Raw genomic sequence first — 19,109 nt, 5'->3', positions numbered from 1 at the left:
TAACTTGCTTTCTAAGAAGCTCAGGGGAGTGAGGAACACACTGAAGGCAAAATCTTCCAACAACGTCTTTAGAAATCACAGACACAGTTACACACTCTTCTCACTGTATGTTACAAGTTTAATTATGCAAAAATACAGTCATCAAGACTTTGCTGAGAACTGAACACAATTCCAGCGATGTTCAGAGAAAGAGGTACTGTTGTAATTAAAGCAAATAACACTATAATTGTTGTTGAGACAATCAAGTGGTTCAATACACTCAGATCCTGTTCTCAAGTGATTTAGACAACCTGTATTTAACTACTGTACTTGAAGAGAACCAAAAAAATGACACCTGGGAAAGATGGGGGCAGAGTAACGAATTTTAAAACTCCACTAACTCAACAACAGAAATGGCTTAGGCATTCCTACCACAAATATTTCTTTCAAGCACAGGAAGATCAAGTTTTAACAACCTTTAAAATTGTATTTCAAAATATGAAATACCAATGGCTTTGCAAAAAAAAAAAAAAAAAAAAAAAGAGAGAGAGAAAAAAAGAAAAAACAACCAAAAATTTTCACAACTCTATCTTCTGGGTCCACAACTTAATAAAACAAACACCATACTAGCCCCAAAATAATACATATGGACAAGAAAGGCATTGAGAATTCCTTCATTCCCATTATTACCTTCCTGTAGCGCTTACACAGTGGAGAAAAAAAAATTTCAACCAATTCCTCTCCTTTGTGCAACCATGTTTAAACACAACCACAAGGAACATTCATAAGGCTATTCTGAGCAGCTATTTTTTGATCCTAACAAATCTATGTGTTTTTTGCACAGGTGTCTCAGCATCTTCATTATCCTTTTCTTCTGAACTTGGTTCCCAGTCCGAGTCTTCATCAGTAGGTTCGCAGTCCTCCTCCTCGTCGTCGTCCAGAAAGCTGTCATCGAGATCATATTCATTGGCTTCACCATCACTGACACCATCTTTCTCCACAGCCCTTTTTCCTGTAGGGACAAAAATGTCATGTATTCATGATTAATAAATGTAGAGCTCAAGATCCCTCCCAGAGCCCACAAAATTAAGCGTCCCTCCTCAAAATAAAGAATCACCTAAACAACACATCTATCTTCCGGTTAAGCCTCTAGTTACTGCTAGATGCCTACTCTGACCCTAGTTTTTCTTCCTCCACCCATCCATCCATCCATCCATCCATCCATCCATCCATCCATCCATCCATCCATCCATTTTTATTTTTAGTCCTAGGAAGCTGATATGACTTAATTCCTACTCACTTCTTTCCTGAGCTTCACATGAGAGAAGGAAATCTTCTAGATCACTCACCTCCTAGGTTCTGCACTTACCTTCATGCTGGATAGTCTGTGTTTCCCTTCTGAAGATAATTTCCTTCAGAACTGCCTTTTAGCAGATGTGTTTAAGCCTCACTCTCAACATCTGTGACACCTCTTTTCTTAAATGTCCAAAATTCTTAACTAGTCATGGCATGTTAATATTCCAATCATGTTTTATTCTGTCCTTAAGTCACATCTCTGAGTAAAATCATGTTCATTTCTATACCTCCCACCCTCCCATTTTTTCATTCTCACCTCATCTAGAAATAATCATTCAATTATATCAGTTTAGCTAACTTATCTGTTGAACAGTTGTCAACAGCTTTCATATGAAATTATGAATATGTATTTTTTCTTTAGCTACAGACAACAGCCCAAATCCTAACTCTTTAAATTAACCACAAGCACTTCTCAGCATACTCTTGAAACCTCAGGTAAGAGCTCCAGGTACAAATACCACCACCAGTACTTTATGTAGCCAGACACAGCCTCTATCAGTCACACTTTTCTATGAGTGGGAATGCTCCTGTTCCAGGGTTACCTTCCTTTTTATACTTGCTGGCTTATTGTTTAACACACTTCAAAGGAAATTAAGCATGCCATAACTAGGAATTAACATGTTAATTTCAGAATGTTTCCTCCCAATTTGTTTCAAATCAAGACACCATGTTAGCCCACAACCAGCAGCATTTCTAACCAGAATCACAGACTACAGTCCTTGCAGAATTAATTATTTCTTAGAGGAGAGGGATCAAAATGAAGAATGCTGAATAAAGTAAGAACAAAATCCCCCTTCTCACACTGAGGTTATGAGAATAATAAGCCCAAGAGCTGCCTGTGAGTGGTATTTTACAACAGAAGGACGAATTCTGGAAAATATTGATGACTTTCATATTCTTCCTATAAGTATAGGAAGTGCATATTACACTCTTCCTCCCTATACATCAATGCTTTGATTTTAGCAGTGAATGATGTACTTCCTTTTATGCCTTTCCTCTCCACTTCTTTCCACTGTAGTTTAATTCAGCCCTACAACCCCTAAAGCTGATGATTTAGTTCAATTTTGACTTTTCTCTAGCAGCATATGTATAAAAATTACCTTGAAACTTTCTGTGAAAGTATCTCCTTGATGTGGGGGGAAACAGGCTTAATGGCTGCTCCCTCCAAAATGTTCTATTTTGAAGTGAGCTGATCAGCTAGAAAAGCTACACAAAAGTTTGTAGGGGAATCCTGCATATTCCATAGTTACTTATAGGTGTTATTTATCTCAGTAGCAACAACCTAGAGAAGCCATTCAGTAGTGATATTTTAACAACAGCATTACTCTGACTTTTTTTTCAATTCCTTCCCTACAACTATTCCCCACTAATTTGCCTCAGACTATTTTTCTGAACATTCTCTACAAGCAATTCTGGCAGCAATTAGACTTAAAAGCTAACCATGTTAACTGCCATGTGGAGGGCTCCTCTCTTCTCTTGGCTGGTGGAATTTAAATACACTTGTAGGGAATTTAATCCTGCTGTGTCTAACAGTGCAGTTGTGCCAAATATAACAAAATAAGGTTAATGGAGCCCTTACTGTCTGTCTGACCCTGCAGGTTGTGGTATGCAGCCTCAGGTGTGAACTTGCTGAGCACCACCTTTTATAAGCTTTGCCCTTCAAAGAGCTAAGCAAGGCAGTCAATAAGTCATTAAAAAAAAATTTAAATAGTAAGTATAAACAGAACTTAATAAATTAATTCCCTTCTTTCCCATGTGTGGATAATATCAATTCTTCCCCAGTTTGTTCTTAGTAAGAAAAGTTCAATTTGACAGACTGAATTTCACTTCTGTGTGCAAGTTTTACATGCTACAAGAGCAGCACCTTCAGAGTCACTCCTGCCTGACAATCAGCTGCACTCACAGGACCTACTATTTGGCTAAGAATCACGCTCTTATGAGAGGCACAGCTACAATTTAAAACCTTCAAGAATATATTTAGACTTTTAGATATGCACAAAGTCCACCTTCTTAATTCTAAAATCTTCACCACTCAGTGGATGCCTCAATGCTGTAACACAGATTTCTACCACAGACCTCTAACCAATATGGGGCTGATACTTGTAACACAGGATGCACTAAAGTACACAGGAAACAAACATGCCTCAGAATATGCTGGTGCACAGATATAAGCATAGCAAAAATTTAGCGATAGCCAAAGTGCACACAAACTTGATAAGGAAATGGTATGGCAAAGAAATTTCTCATGGTAAGTTTAAAACAATCTCCTGCGTTCACCCATAACAGAAATGGAGACCAAAACACTTTGCCTAGCTAACTACAGATATTGGCACTTTTATTTATTTTCTGTAGAAAGCAGATCTGTTTTGAAGATTTCTTTAGGACATTTCCAGCCACTCCTTGGTGATCTCAAGGAAGGCAAGCCTGTTCTCACTCCCACTCAAAATGCCGAAGTTCCACATCCTCCTGCCTTACTCCAGCAATTGAAAGCGAAGACTGAACAGCATCAGATTTTCAGACTGCTCACTTTTAATTTTAGAAAGCATAGAAAGCTTCACATTTGGAAGATGAGACACAAAAGAATCCTGGAAGCAGACCTAAGCATGTTTAAAACTTGAGTCTATGTGTTTACAAGATACATAAACTTCTACACTTTGATCCTAACAGGCCTTGAAACATCAATACCTCACAGTAAGAGTAAGCAAGTTCATCAGCACATGCACAGATTATCACCTGAAAGTTATTTAAAGGTCAATGCAATGCTGAGAGAGTATCTCCATGTTGCAGGAGCAATCACTCCTTATAAGGCAACCTTAACTAGCTGTGCATGAAATACTGAATTCCTTTCATCCTATTATGGGTGCTGTGTAAGGAGTGAAAATGGAAGACACCATCTAGCTATATGTGTCTCTCCTTAAAATATGTTTGTTTTCTTGTCTGCTTCTAGGGAAATACAGGTATGATTATTCAGGAAGACTGGCACAAATTCAATTGAAGTGCTCTTACTTGTAAGAAAACAAGAAGGATTTTACTAAAATAATGACTACTTTCTCCTCAGCTAAGTATTATTAAGCATCTCTAGCACTATTAAATGCCAAAAGAGCCACAGCAGACCAACTGTGTCATCTCAGGTTGATGTGCCCTCTCATAACTTCAGAATACACTCACTACGGCTTGAAGTTTGTTGTTGTGTTCCTCTTCCAGTTACTAAAGAAAGAGAAGTTGTTACGACAGAGGGAACCTTGCCATAAGGGTTATTCTTAGAGCTGCTACAATAGAAAACTGACCTATTAAACAAATGCTGAAATGGTTGTGCTGTATTTACAAGTATAAAAGCTACTCTGATGCCCCAAAAATACCATTTTTGTCTTGAATCATTCCCAAGAGATTACCCAAATAAACTATGCTTAAAATTATTACCCCTGAATGTCATCAATTCTGACTAGGGGTTTTTAATAAGGAAATTGGAATATTTTAGGGCATTCAAATATTTTACTCTACTGTTTCCATAAATGCTTTCATGTCATAGCCCTGAATCTTCAAAGTGAAATGCATTATCATGACATTTTCATAAGTGTTCTGCTCTAAACTACTGTTTATTGCATTGGGATTTCATGTGGAAAAACTCCAATCCAATAATCAAGAGAAAGCACCCAAGAAAAATAAACCAAAGAAGTATCTCTTTCAACTCTTTAAGAGCAGACAAAGTGTAAACAGCACACTTCCCTGTGTTTTTTCCTCAAATCAAATTATTGGAATATAAAACAGACTACGAAGTGTTATATTAGGAACTCAAATTCAGTTTTAGTTATATTTTCTCCAGGCCTCAAGAAGGTCTCAGAAGAACATAAATGCAAAAATTAGTTCTCACAGTAAGAAAATCACTGGTAAAAAAATCCAATACAAAAAGACGACAGATATGGTTGCCGTATTTTGTTTAGAGCATCAGAATACTTTAAAACTGTATCTTATCTGAGAATTTCTGATTTAAAAAAAATCCCAGAAAAAAATAATCCTAATACATAGGGAGCTATAAATGCAACTTTATTCCCTAAAGAGAAATTAAAGCATTTTATTGAGATGGACTTAATGGTCCTTGTGGGTCCATTCCAGTTCATAATTTTCTATGTTTCTGTAATATTGATACATTGGCCCACCTGGAGGTGCACTGTGCTTGTATTCCAGTTTGTGCTGGGGGTTCTTCCTGCAAAGAAGAAAACAGTAAAACCTTGATTCCATCACCTTGTTCCACATTTAGGAAGTGCAGAATTCCCTGGTATTTTATGGATAATTTTCAAGGCACAGCAGATCAGTCAAATAATAGACAACAGATAATGACAACAAAATTAACATAAAACCCCTTCAAATTCTATCTGCTGCTTCACCAAAAGAATGATCAATTTTTCATGGCTGCCTCCTTTCCTCTATCCACAAAGAATGAAACACAGATTAAGAAATTACCAACTAATGCAATACAGAGGTTGTCTTATGTGGAAGGAGAGGCTGTTTGGGATTTAGATAAAGCATCCATTGCAATCCTGAAAAGTATGTTGGCAATTTCATTACTGACTTAAGCCTGTATTGCTCAGCTGGAAATGGGAAATTCATCTCATAGGTGTTTTTAAGAGAACCACTTTTTCTCCATTAGCTGAGTATCACCAAGTTTTTCTCCTAAGAGCTGCCCTCATTTTGTTACACTTCACTTTTTAGGACAACCACACTTTCCAGGAGAAAATGTTTCCGTGTGTAAACAATCTTTAACAACAGCCACCAGTTTCAGTATGCTCTCATACAAATGCTATTGCCTCAAAATATATCTTCTTGTCCATTGTGATAATTATACAGTCTGCTAAATATGTAAAATCTAGATATTGAAAAACAAATGGAATACAACAATATTTTGAAGAAAATCAACAGTCCTTAAAAGAAACAGCAGCCATAAACTGGATTTTATTGCTGTTACCTCAATTATGCTTTGTAACAAATCAATTACTGATTAAAATAGTTTTTGTACAAAATCCCAACAAATACATTATCAAATTTTAAACTAAAAGTTACAGATGAAGAACAACATGTAACAATAAATTGTTTATCTAAAAGAACAAGTTACTGAATGTTGAAAAGAGATACAGTAGTGATCTCCAGACTACTGAATGGGCTCTTTGAATAGTCAAGTTTTCATCTCTGACAGCTGATATCATTACCAAAATAGTGATTTTTACTGTGTCAATGTTAAAAATATGCACAGACTTGGGTGCTTTAAGGATAGCAGTCTGGCTGCAGTAAAGGCTACAGTCAAAGTTAACATCAAGAATTAGTCATTATTCTACTGTCTTTCTGCAACTGCAGGGGAGAACATTCTTAATCTGTAAACAAGAAAAGCCACTTTGCAGTGTTTCTCACCTATAACAAGCCATTCCATATGGACACTCCAGCCGGTTGTCATTGTCATCCTTAGCCATCATCTCCATGTCATGATAGTCATCATCATTAGGATGACTGAACTGCTGGAAGTGAACAGGATTCCTCCTGCAAAAGACAAATATACACCGAAACTGACTCTTCAACACAAGAAGGGGACATATAAAATGTGTTACTGAATCCCTGACACCTCATTGTTCTGTGGTTACATGAAGAGGAGCTTTTAATGTTTAACTTGATGCAGAATGTATGACCTACTTTCAGGATAACAGAAAAAAATTTGCCTTAGCACCTGCTGCAACAGAAATTAAACCAGGAATTTTCCTATTTCCCATCAGCTTTAAGTTTCAGACCTCTGACACATACACTGATTTTATTTTAATTACAAATTAGCATGCTGACATTAGGTTGTACCACAAGACATTAACAACTCTATGTGTAGCTCAGTCACACCAGTGTTAGTGAGGACAGTACAAGACCATCATCCACAACTTCTTGCTCTACAACACTTGAATATGAGGTGAACAGGTAGGGAACACAAATTTATGCATCACTGAAAGAACATTTCTACCATTTCTAGGCAAGAGCTTTGTACACATACCACTCACTAGTCATTAACATCACTTAAAGAAGAGTTTTCTTATTTCTAGAACTGTTTTAAGTGGAGTTAAAAAGAATACAGAAAATCAAGTTCTGACTTCAGGAGAAATTAATGTGACAGATTAAAACATGCTACAAAAATTACATCAAAATTAACATACTAGTAGCAAAGGCAAATCTACTTTTCCCTTATAATTTCTCAGAGACTTTTTTTTCCAAGCATAATAGTGAGAAGCAAGAAATGTGAGATTTTAAAATAAATTATTTTCCAAAAGACATCTACAAAATACTTTAGTGATTACCTCAATTATTCCCAAAGTACATAACCTCTAGTGTATTTCTGCAAATTATAAAGTGGGCTGTCTGCTTCAAGCAGGAGGAATAACAACTTTCAGCCACAGAGTACTTACTGCTTTAACTTAGACTAGCTACAGCTGCATTTAAAAGCAAGTATGGAACACACCAAGGACATGTGCAGCCACCTCCATACACAGCAACTTCCTCACTGATCAGAGAAATTCCTTTAAATTCACAAGTACCTCTTCTGAACTTCATAGAGGAGAATTAATATTCATTTTAGCATTTCAACTACCACCGTAACAAAAGAGCATTTGTACAGCTTTTACAAAATGATGACTTAAACACTGTGAGCTCCTCTGGCCATTCAGGCCACCTTTTAACATTTGAAAAGTACCAGATATTTAGTATTAATTATTTAAATGCCATTTCCATGTATCTTTCACTCAGGAAACTCCACAAGCAAGCTACAGATGAACTCTTCTATAAGCCACTTATGAAAGATCCAGTATCACTTGGATTTACTTACATAGGTGATAGGGTTCTTGTCCTAGTCTTTTGTTGCTGCTGCATACTGTAGGATAATTGAATAACGTTTCACTAGAAACTATTGCAAGGTTGCAGTCTTTTATTCTACAACAAATTCTCATGAAACATCACTTGTTGTGACAAATTCAGAGTGGCTGCCTTCTTCTTTCCCCATTCAAAATAAGGAATTCTTAGTCACATGAAATACTTTTTGTCTTCTGAAAGGGATGCAGCAGCAACGGATATTCTTTGAAGTAATTTTAATGCTTATTCCTACATCAAGATACACACAGCATCATAGTTGCCAAGGAAAGGAGGACTAACAGCTGTCAATTAGCAGATTTATTGTATTTTAGGAGATACACATTTCCTTTTAAAACGTTGCTTCAATACCTACTTGGACAACACCAAACAGCCATTATTGAAAGAGAGGGGAAACAAAAAGAAAAGGAAGTATGGGAGAAAGGAGGAAGAACAACGGAAGAGTTGTTATGTACAAGTCCTTGTCACTAGGCTTCAGAAGTCTTTTGGCCAGTAGACGATGCTCATCAAATTATACACCACCTGCGGAGGATCACGAGCATGTCCTATCTCTTGAACATGTCCTGCCTCAGATGCTCAGTAGAAACATCCTATTTAATCTTAGCTTTACCTGGTTAATTATACTTATTATGTGTAGTGCAACAATACCCTGTAAAATAAAAGGAAGCAGAGAAGTGCATAGCTAATAAGCAAACATACTCCTTTTTTCAAAAAAACCCTAAGGCTTCTTCCTTAAAAGTTTCATTTAGGGATTTTTAATATTTATTTGTAGACATAAGATATTTGAGTTACAGGAGCACACCTATCACACTGTAAGTTGCACTCCAAAGTTAACTGTTTCACAACAAAACCTCAGCGCATAGGAATGTGTTAATTCATTTGATGAAAACAAAATCATTAGCTTTACTTGCATGAAAAGTAACCAATTAAAAGCCTATTTTAATAAGGTTTTATGACTATTATGTTCAAATAAACATACCGACACAGTTACTGAAGCTTTGCTTTCACAGAAACTCTAAATTTGTGTACTCAACACTTCATGATGCAGGAAACTATGTGAACAAAAACTATGCAAATAAAACTTTAAAACTTCTTCAGAATCTATGCAATCATCCTAAAGCAAAAGTCAAGTATTGCTCAGTGAAATATTTGAGACAGTTAAATATATTATTATATGTAAATCTGTGTAGCTATCAAAAGCAACTTTAAAAACTTTATATAAAGCAAATTTAACTGACCAGCATTCCTGCCTCTTCACAATCTCATGCAGAAGACCCCTTGCCATCTCATGGGCTTATTTGTTCAGCTACTGAAAGAACCTTCTAGCGAAAATGTAATGAGTTACCAGCACTGCTAATAAAACAATAGAATTAAAGCCTGAAGTTATGCCATGACTGCACATAATATGTTTGTAAGTTCCACAGTTTAATTCTTAATTAAAATATAGGAGACAGGACTCAAAAAAAAGACAGATGCAGGTCTTTAACTGCTCAATTTACAAGCTTAGACTGAAAGGAAAAATACTTATTTTCATATAAACAAACAAACAAATGGCAAAGTATTCAGAAGAACACACAAACAAATCCAAATGTTTTTTGAGCATCTCTTGCTTTAACAGAGATCTGGGAGAGATTTTCACACACCCAGTCAGCAGAGAACTGCACTCCAGGCTAGGGCAAGAAGATTTAATTGTGGAAGAAAGATTGTGTGTTCCAATTTCAGAGATGAGAGTTCAGGTCTACTACACCTCTTCTATGGCGGCCCTTAAAAAGGGTGGTGGTGGTAGATTTATTTTAATTCCTTGTTCTTCTAACTTCAGAACAGCAAGCAGCAAAGAACATGCGACAGTATTCATGGGGCAAGTTCCTCAGCAACAAATATAGGCAGCTACAACATACACAGAGCACTTTGTCTCCTAATGATAACAGCAGTTTCTTTGAATTTGGCCACCTCAGAAAGTGACACTGAATGAAGGTGGCAAGAAGACTCCTTTAGGCAAGAGGTATGCATCAAGTTTTATTCTTTCAAAAAGAGGTGTTTTCAAATTCATAAATGAAGAAAGTGAATTGTGGGTTACAAATTTACTTCCTAAATGTTTACAATAGGCTAACAGAAATGTAGTCAAATAATGACAACTAACATTTGATTTTGCTTTAACACACTTTTGCCACCATGCAGAAACAACAACTTAGGGACCTTGAATTTTAAAAGCAAATACAAAAACAGACTACAAAGCACATTCCTTTTGCTGCAAGCGAACAAGTTCCTGAAGACCAAAGCTGACAATTTTGCTTCTCCCTATTTACAAATTTCTCTGACAAAGTAAGACTGCTATTTGTTATTTCAGAACATTCTTTTCTTTTTATAAAGCAACACTTTCCAAAAGTATTGCTGCCAATGTTTCACAATCCAGAGACCCAGGAAGAAACGTGCACATTCGGACTCCTACTCCCTGCTACCAGTACTTAAGATTTGCCTTCTTAAAGATAGGGAATATTTCATTGTATCAGAGCATTAAATCTCCTTAATACCCATACAGGGCAAAACTTGTCTCAGAAAAATTCAAAGTAGGTGGAGCAATTCAAAAGCTGCATTTGTGCTACTGGATCAACATAACTGTCTAATAAGACATGCTTTTGTCATAATCATTAAGGGGAAAAAAATGAGGTAAGTCAAAGTTACATGGAAACCGACGTGATGTGCTCATGAATACAACAGCTTTACAGCTGTAAACTGATATACACAGTTTCCTCAGCATCAGGCCCACCAAACATACAGGAACCTGGTCACTGCTGCTTGTTTTGTTCCTAATCAGATTCACTGTTTTTATTATTGCTGAAGCCCCTTGGGCGAAGATAAAAAAGTCACAGGATCTGCTGTTTCCTGGATTAGCCTTGTCTTTTGCATTTACAAAGTACATGGGATTATCTAGCGCTCAAAACCTCCTCCTAAATGTAGTTCACAGGTCACTGGGCATTTTCTAGACTCAAGAGCACCTCTAGATTTCAACGTTCTGTTCAATATATAACACCACAGGACAGCACAGATCTTTTCTGGGCAGAAAGAACTAGCAGGAGGCCAGGCACCAAGCATGGCATTTTGGAACTTCTCTGGAACATTTGTATGACAAATCTTCTACTACCTCCATCTTGAAAGGATATGAATGGGAGAAAAAGAAGAGAAAAAACCCCGCTTATTCCTCACTTGCAGTATTTCCAAAGACTGTCACATGAGGGTTAACGGTACGTTCTAAATATGCTTCATTTTGCTTTTAGGGGTGACTGAAAGCTTAAACAATTGAAGAAACACCAAGTTATAATAAAATAAATTCTTGATTATTTATAGATGACAAATGGTAAGTATTTTAAACATTCAGATCACAAAGCAGGCAGTAACTTCAATAAACACAATAATCTTTCATATAAGACTCACCTGCTAATAAAGCAAACCCACAGGGTCTGTATTTGGGCATTTGAACCTTTTACATCTCTTCTCCCTACTAGTATCTCATACCATACACACAGGTCTTTGATTTCTTTTCCTTATAATGGACTTTTATATTTTATTTCCCGCAACACTTAATCTTTTAATTTGGTCAAGTACTTCATCCTTTGTTTGGGTTGGATTAGGAGTTAGCAAGACATCTCAGCTCCTCCTTTCATCCTTCTAAAATTAGTGTTCTGCTATTTGTTTCTCCTCAGTCCCCTGTTCACCAACAGATTTTTTTCCAAATCAAAGCTTGTAACAACTTCACAGTTTTCTCTTCCATAGCTAATACGTTACTTCTGAAAAAAAGATAACCTAAGCTAGTTTTAATTTTGCTTTACCTGTAACAGCCACTTCCATACATGCAAGGTGTCCTCTTATGCTGCATCTGTTTGGAGCTTTCTGAAGAATCTGCACTTCTGGCTGAATCAGAAATCTCAGTGTTGTAGTCCAGATTTGCATCAGGCTCAAGAATCCCTTCCTGGGCACTAAAATATTGGGAAGTCCTGCCCCAGTGAGCTTGTTGGCTTGTAGAACCAGTAATCTGCTCTTTGTTTTCTGTTTCCTCAATTCTATTGTGTTCACTGGAGATCTGACCAACTCTTTTAGAGCATATGCTATGCAGCTGCATATAATTTTTTTCCAGAGAACTTCCAGGGATTTTTGTTCCAGTCTTGCCGCATCCTTCCATATCCCTCATGATAGTCTCAAGAGGAAATCCAGATGTATTCTGTGGAACAAGGTTACACTTTGAAGAACCTGGAAATTTACACTCCTCAGAATTAAAAACTCCGAAGAAAACCTGTGTCTCATCACCCCTGCTTTCAAAATCAGTTACAGAACAGCCCAGGTTAGAAAGGACCTTGAAAGATTGTCTGGTCGAGACCTGAAAAATCTTCTACACCCCAAACTCTAGTTCACTACTAAACATAGCTGCTGAATAAAAAACTCAAGTTCAGAAAACACACAGAGAGCACATTCTTAAAAGAAAAATTTATCTAACTGCTTCCTTCCGCAGCCTCAGTTCATTCGCAACATGACCTCTACTCTCACCACATCAGTTTGTAAACAGTCCAAGGACTAGTTTAAATTAACTTACAATTAAAAGCACTGCTCCTGAAAAATTATTGGGGATTATACAGATGAAGATGTAGTAGACCGTAGAAGAATGTAGACTGCTACTCAAGAATCAATTTAAATGATTAAGGAATTATTAATTTATTGAATTTCTTAATAATTTAAGCACCAAGATATACAGAGTATATAAGTATTTATCTATACAGAAGATACGTGGGAACACAGGATACATACCCTGAGGTTAATCCCACATTGATACATCTTAAATGCTTCAGCTCATGAGTCTGTATCATTTCAGTCTGTCATAGACACCATTAAGCAAATATTTCTGTTTTGACACAAACTGCATTTTAAATTTTGGAAAAAAATGTACATCTAAAATAAGAAATGTGTTCTTTAGAAAAAGTCACTCATTTTATAACCCAGCAAAGAGAAAATAGTTCAGTAGCTTTTATTAATGCATGTAGTGGACACTGTTATATCAAAACTACTACTACTACTTGCTCTCCATGCAGGGTTTGTTTCATTATTTGTTTTTGGTAAAACAAAAACCCCCAATAATTTTCAGTGTCAGAAGCATTTTTAATATTTTATTAGATCCTAGAACACACCCAGGCAATTTTAATGCCAGACATTAAAAACACCTCCCCAAGTGGTTCACTTAAAGGAAACAAGTCCGTGAAACCCTCAGTTTGCTTTCACCAGAATATGCTTTGTCTTTAGCAATGATCCTTCTCTTTTCACCACTTGTAGGATGTTAATAGCAAGGATTTAACTGCCTGTAAATGCAGCTGTACTGTGAGGTCACAGAGACACTGGACAAGCTGGACAAGGGTCTGTTCACTCATTGTTCACCCACAAATCTTTTGGGTTTCAGGCCTACTTTTTCTTCCCCTTTCCATTTTTTGACTCAGATTTTGACATGGTGGTATAAGCACACTCCATGCTACTTTCCTTTGAAACACAGCAGTTGCTGAGCCACACACCATCCTTATCTGACCATAAACCCTCACCTACTAGAATGGCAATAGCACGAGCAAAGCATTGTATCAGTATCACACAATCACCTAGCCCCAAAGGTTCCCAGAAAAAGAAACCACACGCACCAGCCACTCCTAGAAGCAGTGCTCTGGCCAACATATTCCTACCCCTTGCTGCAAAGTTCAAAGTCTGGTACTTCTGTGGGACGTTTGGGGCCCAAGTCCCATATCCTTTGAAGGAAATGCAGAAAACCAAATCTTTGAGGATTCCATGATCCCTGCTACAGAGCTAACCAACAAACTGGTATTTCAAAACAACAAATTGTGAGCAGAACACATAGAACAAAAAGCTGTGTTGTACACCCACCCTTCAACATGACATTGCCAACTACATTCTCATTTTTTGTGATATCATGGTTTTGCTCTGAGCCAAAAAGTTACCTGAGATGGAGGAACAGGGACGGAAAGGCAGCTCCTTTTCCCTTGATCTTGCTCTGCACCTTCAAAATGCTCTATAGATTCTTCTGAAGCCAATCTTTTTTTCTGCTGTACACGTACTTCTGATTTTAATGACTCTGTATGACCCTCTCCCCGTCCTTGGCCCTTTTTCTTCCTACTACCTTAAAAAAAAAAGGAAAAGAGTACTTTCGGAATGTAACTTTTTCAGTGAAATGCTGGCACTAGAAATCATTAAAGCAGAACACTGGGCACATGTCATGAGAAACATCAACTGCTGTGAAAAATACTTTGAAAACAGTTCCAAAAATGTTTGCTTGTACCCCCAGCTCCCCTTAAGGTCAGGCCTTCCGATACAGCTCACCCACACAGCTCCTAATCTGAACAACTGTGGAGGCCAATGGGCCAACAGGAATGGAGTTAGCCACTCTCCCTTGGAGAGAAGGCTCTCAGACACCCAACTTTCTGATAGTAGAAAAGAATATTTCTCCCATAATGCCTCCCTGTTCTAGGCAAATCGTTTATATCCTGTTGGTCCTTCCCCCCTTGTGCCCCCCCTGCACCCTCAGTGAATTGGTCTGTTGCTCTATCCCTCCCCTAAGCTTTCCTATATAAACCCTTCTCCCCCGACCCTATTCGGAGCCTCTCGTCCCTGGACCCCTTCAAGGAGAAGACGAATAAAGCCGCTCTTTGGAACCCTATACGAGGCTCTCGTCCCTTCTCTTCAGTGTCGCCAATAGGAATCACAAAAGAGCTCAATTACTTCGCCCGAGAGCGAGGATGTTGCCTGAGGCCTCAGCGCGTCTTTCTAAAGACACTTCTCTGGAAGGTTGTGACAAGCCACCACCGCCCCGCCGCGACACAGTCAAAGCATTCAGTCTTTGAAATAAACATTATATTAACACATATAACAAACTTTACAGTTCTGGCAGAGAAACAAATAAACAAACAAACCCCACTCCCCCAAAAAGGCAAAACAAAAGCACAAACATAAGAAAAGTATCACACCAGTACAGGACTCGACACAACCAGTTGAAGTCCATGCAATTTTTATTATAAATAAGGCAGGAAGAAACAGTCTAGATTTAAAAGGGGGATGAAAGAAAATATTACTGAAACATAGATTTTCTTTGGCATCTTAAAATTTTTTCCAAACTAGCTTTTGAGGAAAAGAATAGGCAGTGTGGTGGATGGCACTTCAATGAGGTGTTTAAAGCCACAGTTGTCCTCATCAGTGCACACAGACACCTGTATTTACAACAGGAGAGAAAAAGCAACCGGCCAGACACTGCAGAACATACTCCTGTGGGGCTGATTGGCATTAAGAGCCAAATTCATCACAGCATCTCAGCAGAAACAGTAGCTGAGAGTCGCTAAAGCAGAACTGCTGCACACAGGGGAGCAGACACACTCACCAGCCAGTACATACACTTGGACTGATCAGCAAAGAAAACTCAACAGTTTGCACCCAAACCACTTCACACCGGCCCATGGAAGGGCAAACAGGGTGGTGTGTGCTGCGTTCAGCACAGAGAATGACAGAAAGTCTCCTCCTCTCTCTTCTTTAGCCCTCCTGTTCCATCAATACAAGTCACAAGGGCAATAAATGCCATGTAGAAAGATTGTCTAGTGGCAGTTTTAGAAGCTCCCAGGACCAAAGTCATACATGTTAGAAAGTTTTCTTGAACTTGAGCCGATGCATAGGCACCTTATGTGTCCCACTGACAGAGACTGAACACAGCCTTCTGCTGCTGTTACTGCTGATATGCAGCAGCAGCAGTACATGACATGTCTAGCAATTTCTTTTCCTGCAAGAATAGGAGAAAATGCAACACTATTTTAGCCTCGTGTTGGTAAGAAACTATGAGACTGTAATGAACTGCTCCTCCTAGGAAAAAGCTTTCAACTAAATAACCAAGTTTGATTCAGTAATGACTAAAAAATTAACATGCAACACCACTCAAACCCTTCCACCTTTAAAACCTGTGAAATTAAGAATCTAAATTTAGAAGGGCACTAAGTGTGACTTAAGTGTGGATAAGGCTAAGAATTAAAGATACAGAAACTACCTAGAATTTACATACAAAATAGGCAAGTTTATAGGAAAGGGCTCCAGAACATCCAACACTCAGTTGTACAGAATTTATTATCTGTCATTAAAAACAAAAAGAACAGAAAGAAAATTAACTGATGAAAAAGAGCTCTATCACACCCATAGGACTGATGACAAAAAAAGAGCATGGAAAGAGAAGTAGCAAATTAATACTTCCTACTACCACCATTATAATTTTTTAAATTACATCAAAGCACAGAAATTCATATTGGAATGCAATTGTTATTACACTGCAAACCTACCTCCTGTCATTACAGGCTTGGAAACCTTCTGTACCAGATCTCTTTCCAGCATCCAAAATGGAAGCACTCTCTTTCTTTGAATAGATTTTGACTGTTTGCTTTCATTATTATCAGGAAGAGGAATCTGAAACAACATTTACTGTTTAGTGCCTTTATCCAGAAGAGTGGGGGAAAATTAGACCACAGTCTGTACTCAGTTATGCCCTTCAAAAGCAGTCTGGGTAACCACGTAGTTTTTGTATGGGGATCATCGCTGAAATATTTTACTTTTGCAGTTTCCACCCACTCAGAAAAACAACATCTACAGGAACATTTCGTGCAGTCAAAACATACATAACATAACATAACATAACATAACATAACATAACATAACATAGCATAGCATAGCATAGCATAGCATAGCATAGCATAGCATAGCATAGCATAGCATAACATAACATAACATAACATAACATAACATAACATAACTTCTTAGATCTTTGGAATAAATATCTAAAAGGCTACAAATGGAAAGATTCATAGAAGAGCTTTACCACCATCTTGCTCCAGTTTCCACACATAGACGTAACAGAAAGAGCAAGTTTAACAAAAACCTATTTGTCCAAGAAAAAAAAACAAACACCCAAACCCCACAAACAGAAAAGTCTTTCCTGCATTCCTACAATTTATTTCTCCAGAAAGTGATCAAACTGTAAATCTCTGTAAAAACAATGCAAATACACCAAAGTCACATTCATTATTTACTGAAAACAGCACTATCATTTTGAATTTCCTGAGCCAGTCCACCCCTGAGATTTCAACTACAGCAAAGGCTGACATTTAATTTGTATAGAAAATACAACACCTCCTTAACTTCCAACACATGCTTACAAAAGTTAAATTTTGTTAAAAACTTAGGCACCCACCAAAAGTCTGTAGGCAGCCTCATTATTCCTCTTCTTTGCAGCTCCCTGGACCTCAGAGCTGGAACATGCTGGTTCCATTAACAATGGAATACAGGACATCTCAATAGCATGAACAGTTGGTGCTTCTTCTGCATCAACCTCCTAATTTTTTTCTGACAAAGCAAAATAAATTTTAGCTATTCACATACTAAAAATATAAACATGCACTTTTGACTCAAACACAAAAGCTGGTCTGAATGTCTGCCATCAACAAATGCAGTTTGAAACTGACTGTCAACATCCTCTTACATCAACTTAGAGGAAATAAATGCACCTTCCTTTTACTTCAAATCTAAAAGGTTTTGAAGAAAAGACTCTCTAATAACTGCTGACCACAACTGTGGTGTTTTGGGGTTCAAGTACATAATTTACACTGGATGCTGCCATGACAAAACTTCTAGAAAGCTGAAATTGCATCTCAGAATTTGCTTTATGGTAAATCTGCACAACTCCCCAAAATCTGATCCTATCCCGAAAGTCAGGCAACAATTTTAAGATGCAGTTTTCAGGATCAGATGCCCAATGAATGAAGCACTTCCCAGCAAGTTCCCACTACAGGCTACAAGCCTGAAGCACTGAGGTGACACTAGATACCCAGGTGCTGGTTTCAAAAGCTTCAGTTCTGAGCCACTTCATCTAAAAAGCTTTTTATGGAAGCACACTCCAATTGCAAATGCTTTCCATTCAACACACTGCCTTTCAACTACTCAATTCACCAGCACAAATAATTAGGGAAAACAAAGTCTAATTGCTGCAGTATTCCCTATACAGAAGCACTGGGGAGTCAGTCTCTGCCAACCCTTCCAGAACTTTCTCCACCGCAGAGACAGCACACTGACCAGCAGAACTTCTTCTTTGTCATCCTATGAAGAGAAATACCAAGGGCTAAACTCTGCCCTCACCCCTTCAGCTCTGCAGGGGCTTACAAAAACCCCAGGATAGGTGAGGTTCAATGGAACCACAGTGGGTCATCTGGCCCCACTTCCCTGCTCAAGGGTCATCCCAGAACACATGGCACGGGACTGCATCCAGATGGTTCTGGAATATCTCCACTGAGGGACACTCCACAACCTCTCTGGGCAATCTGTTCCATGTGCAGCCACTGCACAGTAGAGAAGTTCTTCCTTATATTCAGGTGGAACGTCTGTGCATCAGTTTCTGCCCATTTCCTCTTGTACTATTGCTCTGCAAGACTGGGTACAGCCGGGCCCATCCTCTCGGCACTCTTAGATACTTATACTGACGAATGAAGCCCCCTCTCAGCCGCCTCTTCTCGAAGCTGAATAGGCCCAGTTTCTCCAAGCCTTTCCTCCTACGAGAGAAGCTTCACCCTCCCAGTCATCCTCGTTGCCCTCCGCTGGAGCCGAGCTTCCCCCGCCCCTTCCACCTGCGGCAGAGCCGGGTCGGGGCTGCAGCACTCCCCTTCAAACCCCGCCGCTGCGGACACGAACCACTCCGGCCCTGAGAGCGGGCGTCGCTACCTCGGGCCCGCGGCTCTGCGAGGCCGGGCCGGCCTATGCCCGAGGGTTCCGGAGCCGGCAGGACTGGAAAGGAGGTGGTGCCGAGCCCGGCAGGAGCCGCCCCCGCC

The 19,109-nt window shown here is 38.5% G+C and overlaps 1 protein-coding gene across 2 annotated transcripts; it reads right to left on the bottom strand.

Annotated features, from left to right (window-relative positions):
* Nucleotides 1–97: 97 nt before the first annotated feature.
* Nucleotides 98–19,091, bottom strand: APLF (aprataxin and PNKP like factor). Of its 2 annotated transcripts, none has more exons than XM_056487680.1 (8): nucleotides 19,003–19,091; nucleotides 17,483–17,634; nucleotides 16,578–16,701; nucleotides 14,208–14,386; nucleotides 12,051–12,439; nucleotides 6,739–6,864; nucleotides 5,493–5,539; nucleotides 98–991 (listed from the first exon to the last, which is right to left on the bottom strand). In XM_056487680.1, the coding sequence occupies exons 2-8, from the start codon at nucleotides 17,579–17,581 to the stop codon at nucleotides 783–785; spliced, it is 1,173 nt and encodes a 390-aa protein (XP_056343655.1). In that variant the 5' UTR covers nucleotides 17,582–17,634; nucleotides 19,003–19,091; the 3' UTR covers nucleotides 98–782. The 2 variants fall into 2 exon arrangements, with proteins under 2 accessions (XP_056343655.1, XP_056343654.1); XM_056487679.1 differs by having other exon boundaries at nucleotides 18,973–19,054.
* Nucleotides 19,092–19,109: the final 18 nt, after the last annotated feature.

This window comes from Oenanthe melanoleuca, chromosome 3 (genome assembly GCF_029582105.1).
Source record: "Oenanthe melanoleuca isolate GR-GAL-2019-014 chromosome 3, OMel1.0, whole genome shotgun sequence".
In the NCBI taxonomy this organism is placed as follows: domain Eukaryota; kingdom Metazoa; phylum Chordata; class Aves; order Passeriformes; family Muscicapidae; genus Oenanthe; species Oenanthe melanoleuca.
The sequence above is the reverse complement of the archived record's forward strand: the minus strand, read 5'-3'. Positions and strand labels throughout refer to the sequence as shown.

Excerpts from the sequence above, each read along its gene's own strand:
- APLF (XM_056487680.1), bottom strand. The coding sequence starts at position 17,581 with ATGTCCTGTATTCCATTGTTAATGGAACCAGCATGTTCCAGCTCTGAG. Across the intron at positions 16,702-17,482 it reads AGGCTGCCTACAGACTTTTG|ATTCCTCTTCCTGATAATAA; the intron begins GTGGGTGCCTAA and ends ATGTTGTTTCAG. Across the intron at positions 12,440-14,207 it reads TCCCTGTTCCTCCATCTCAG|AATACATCTGGATTTCCTCT; the intron begins GTAACTTTTTGG and ends CTTGTTCCACAG.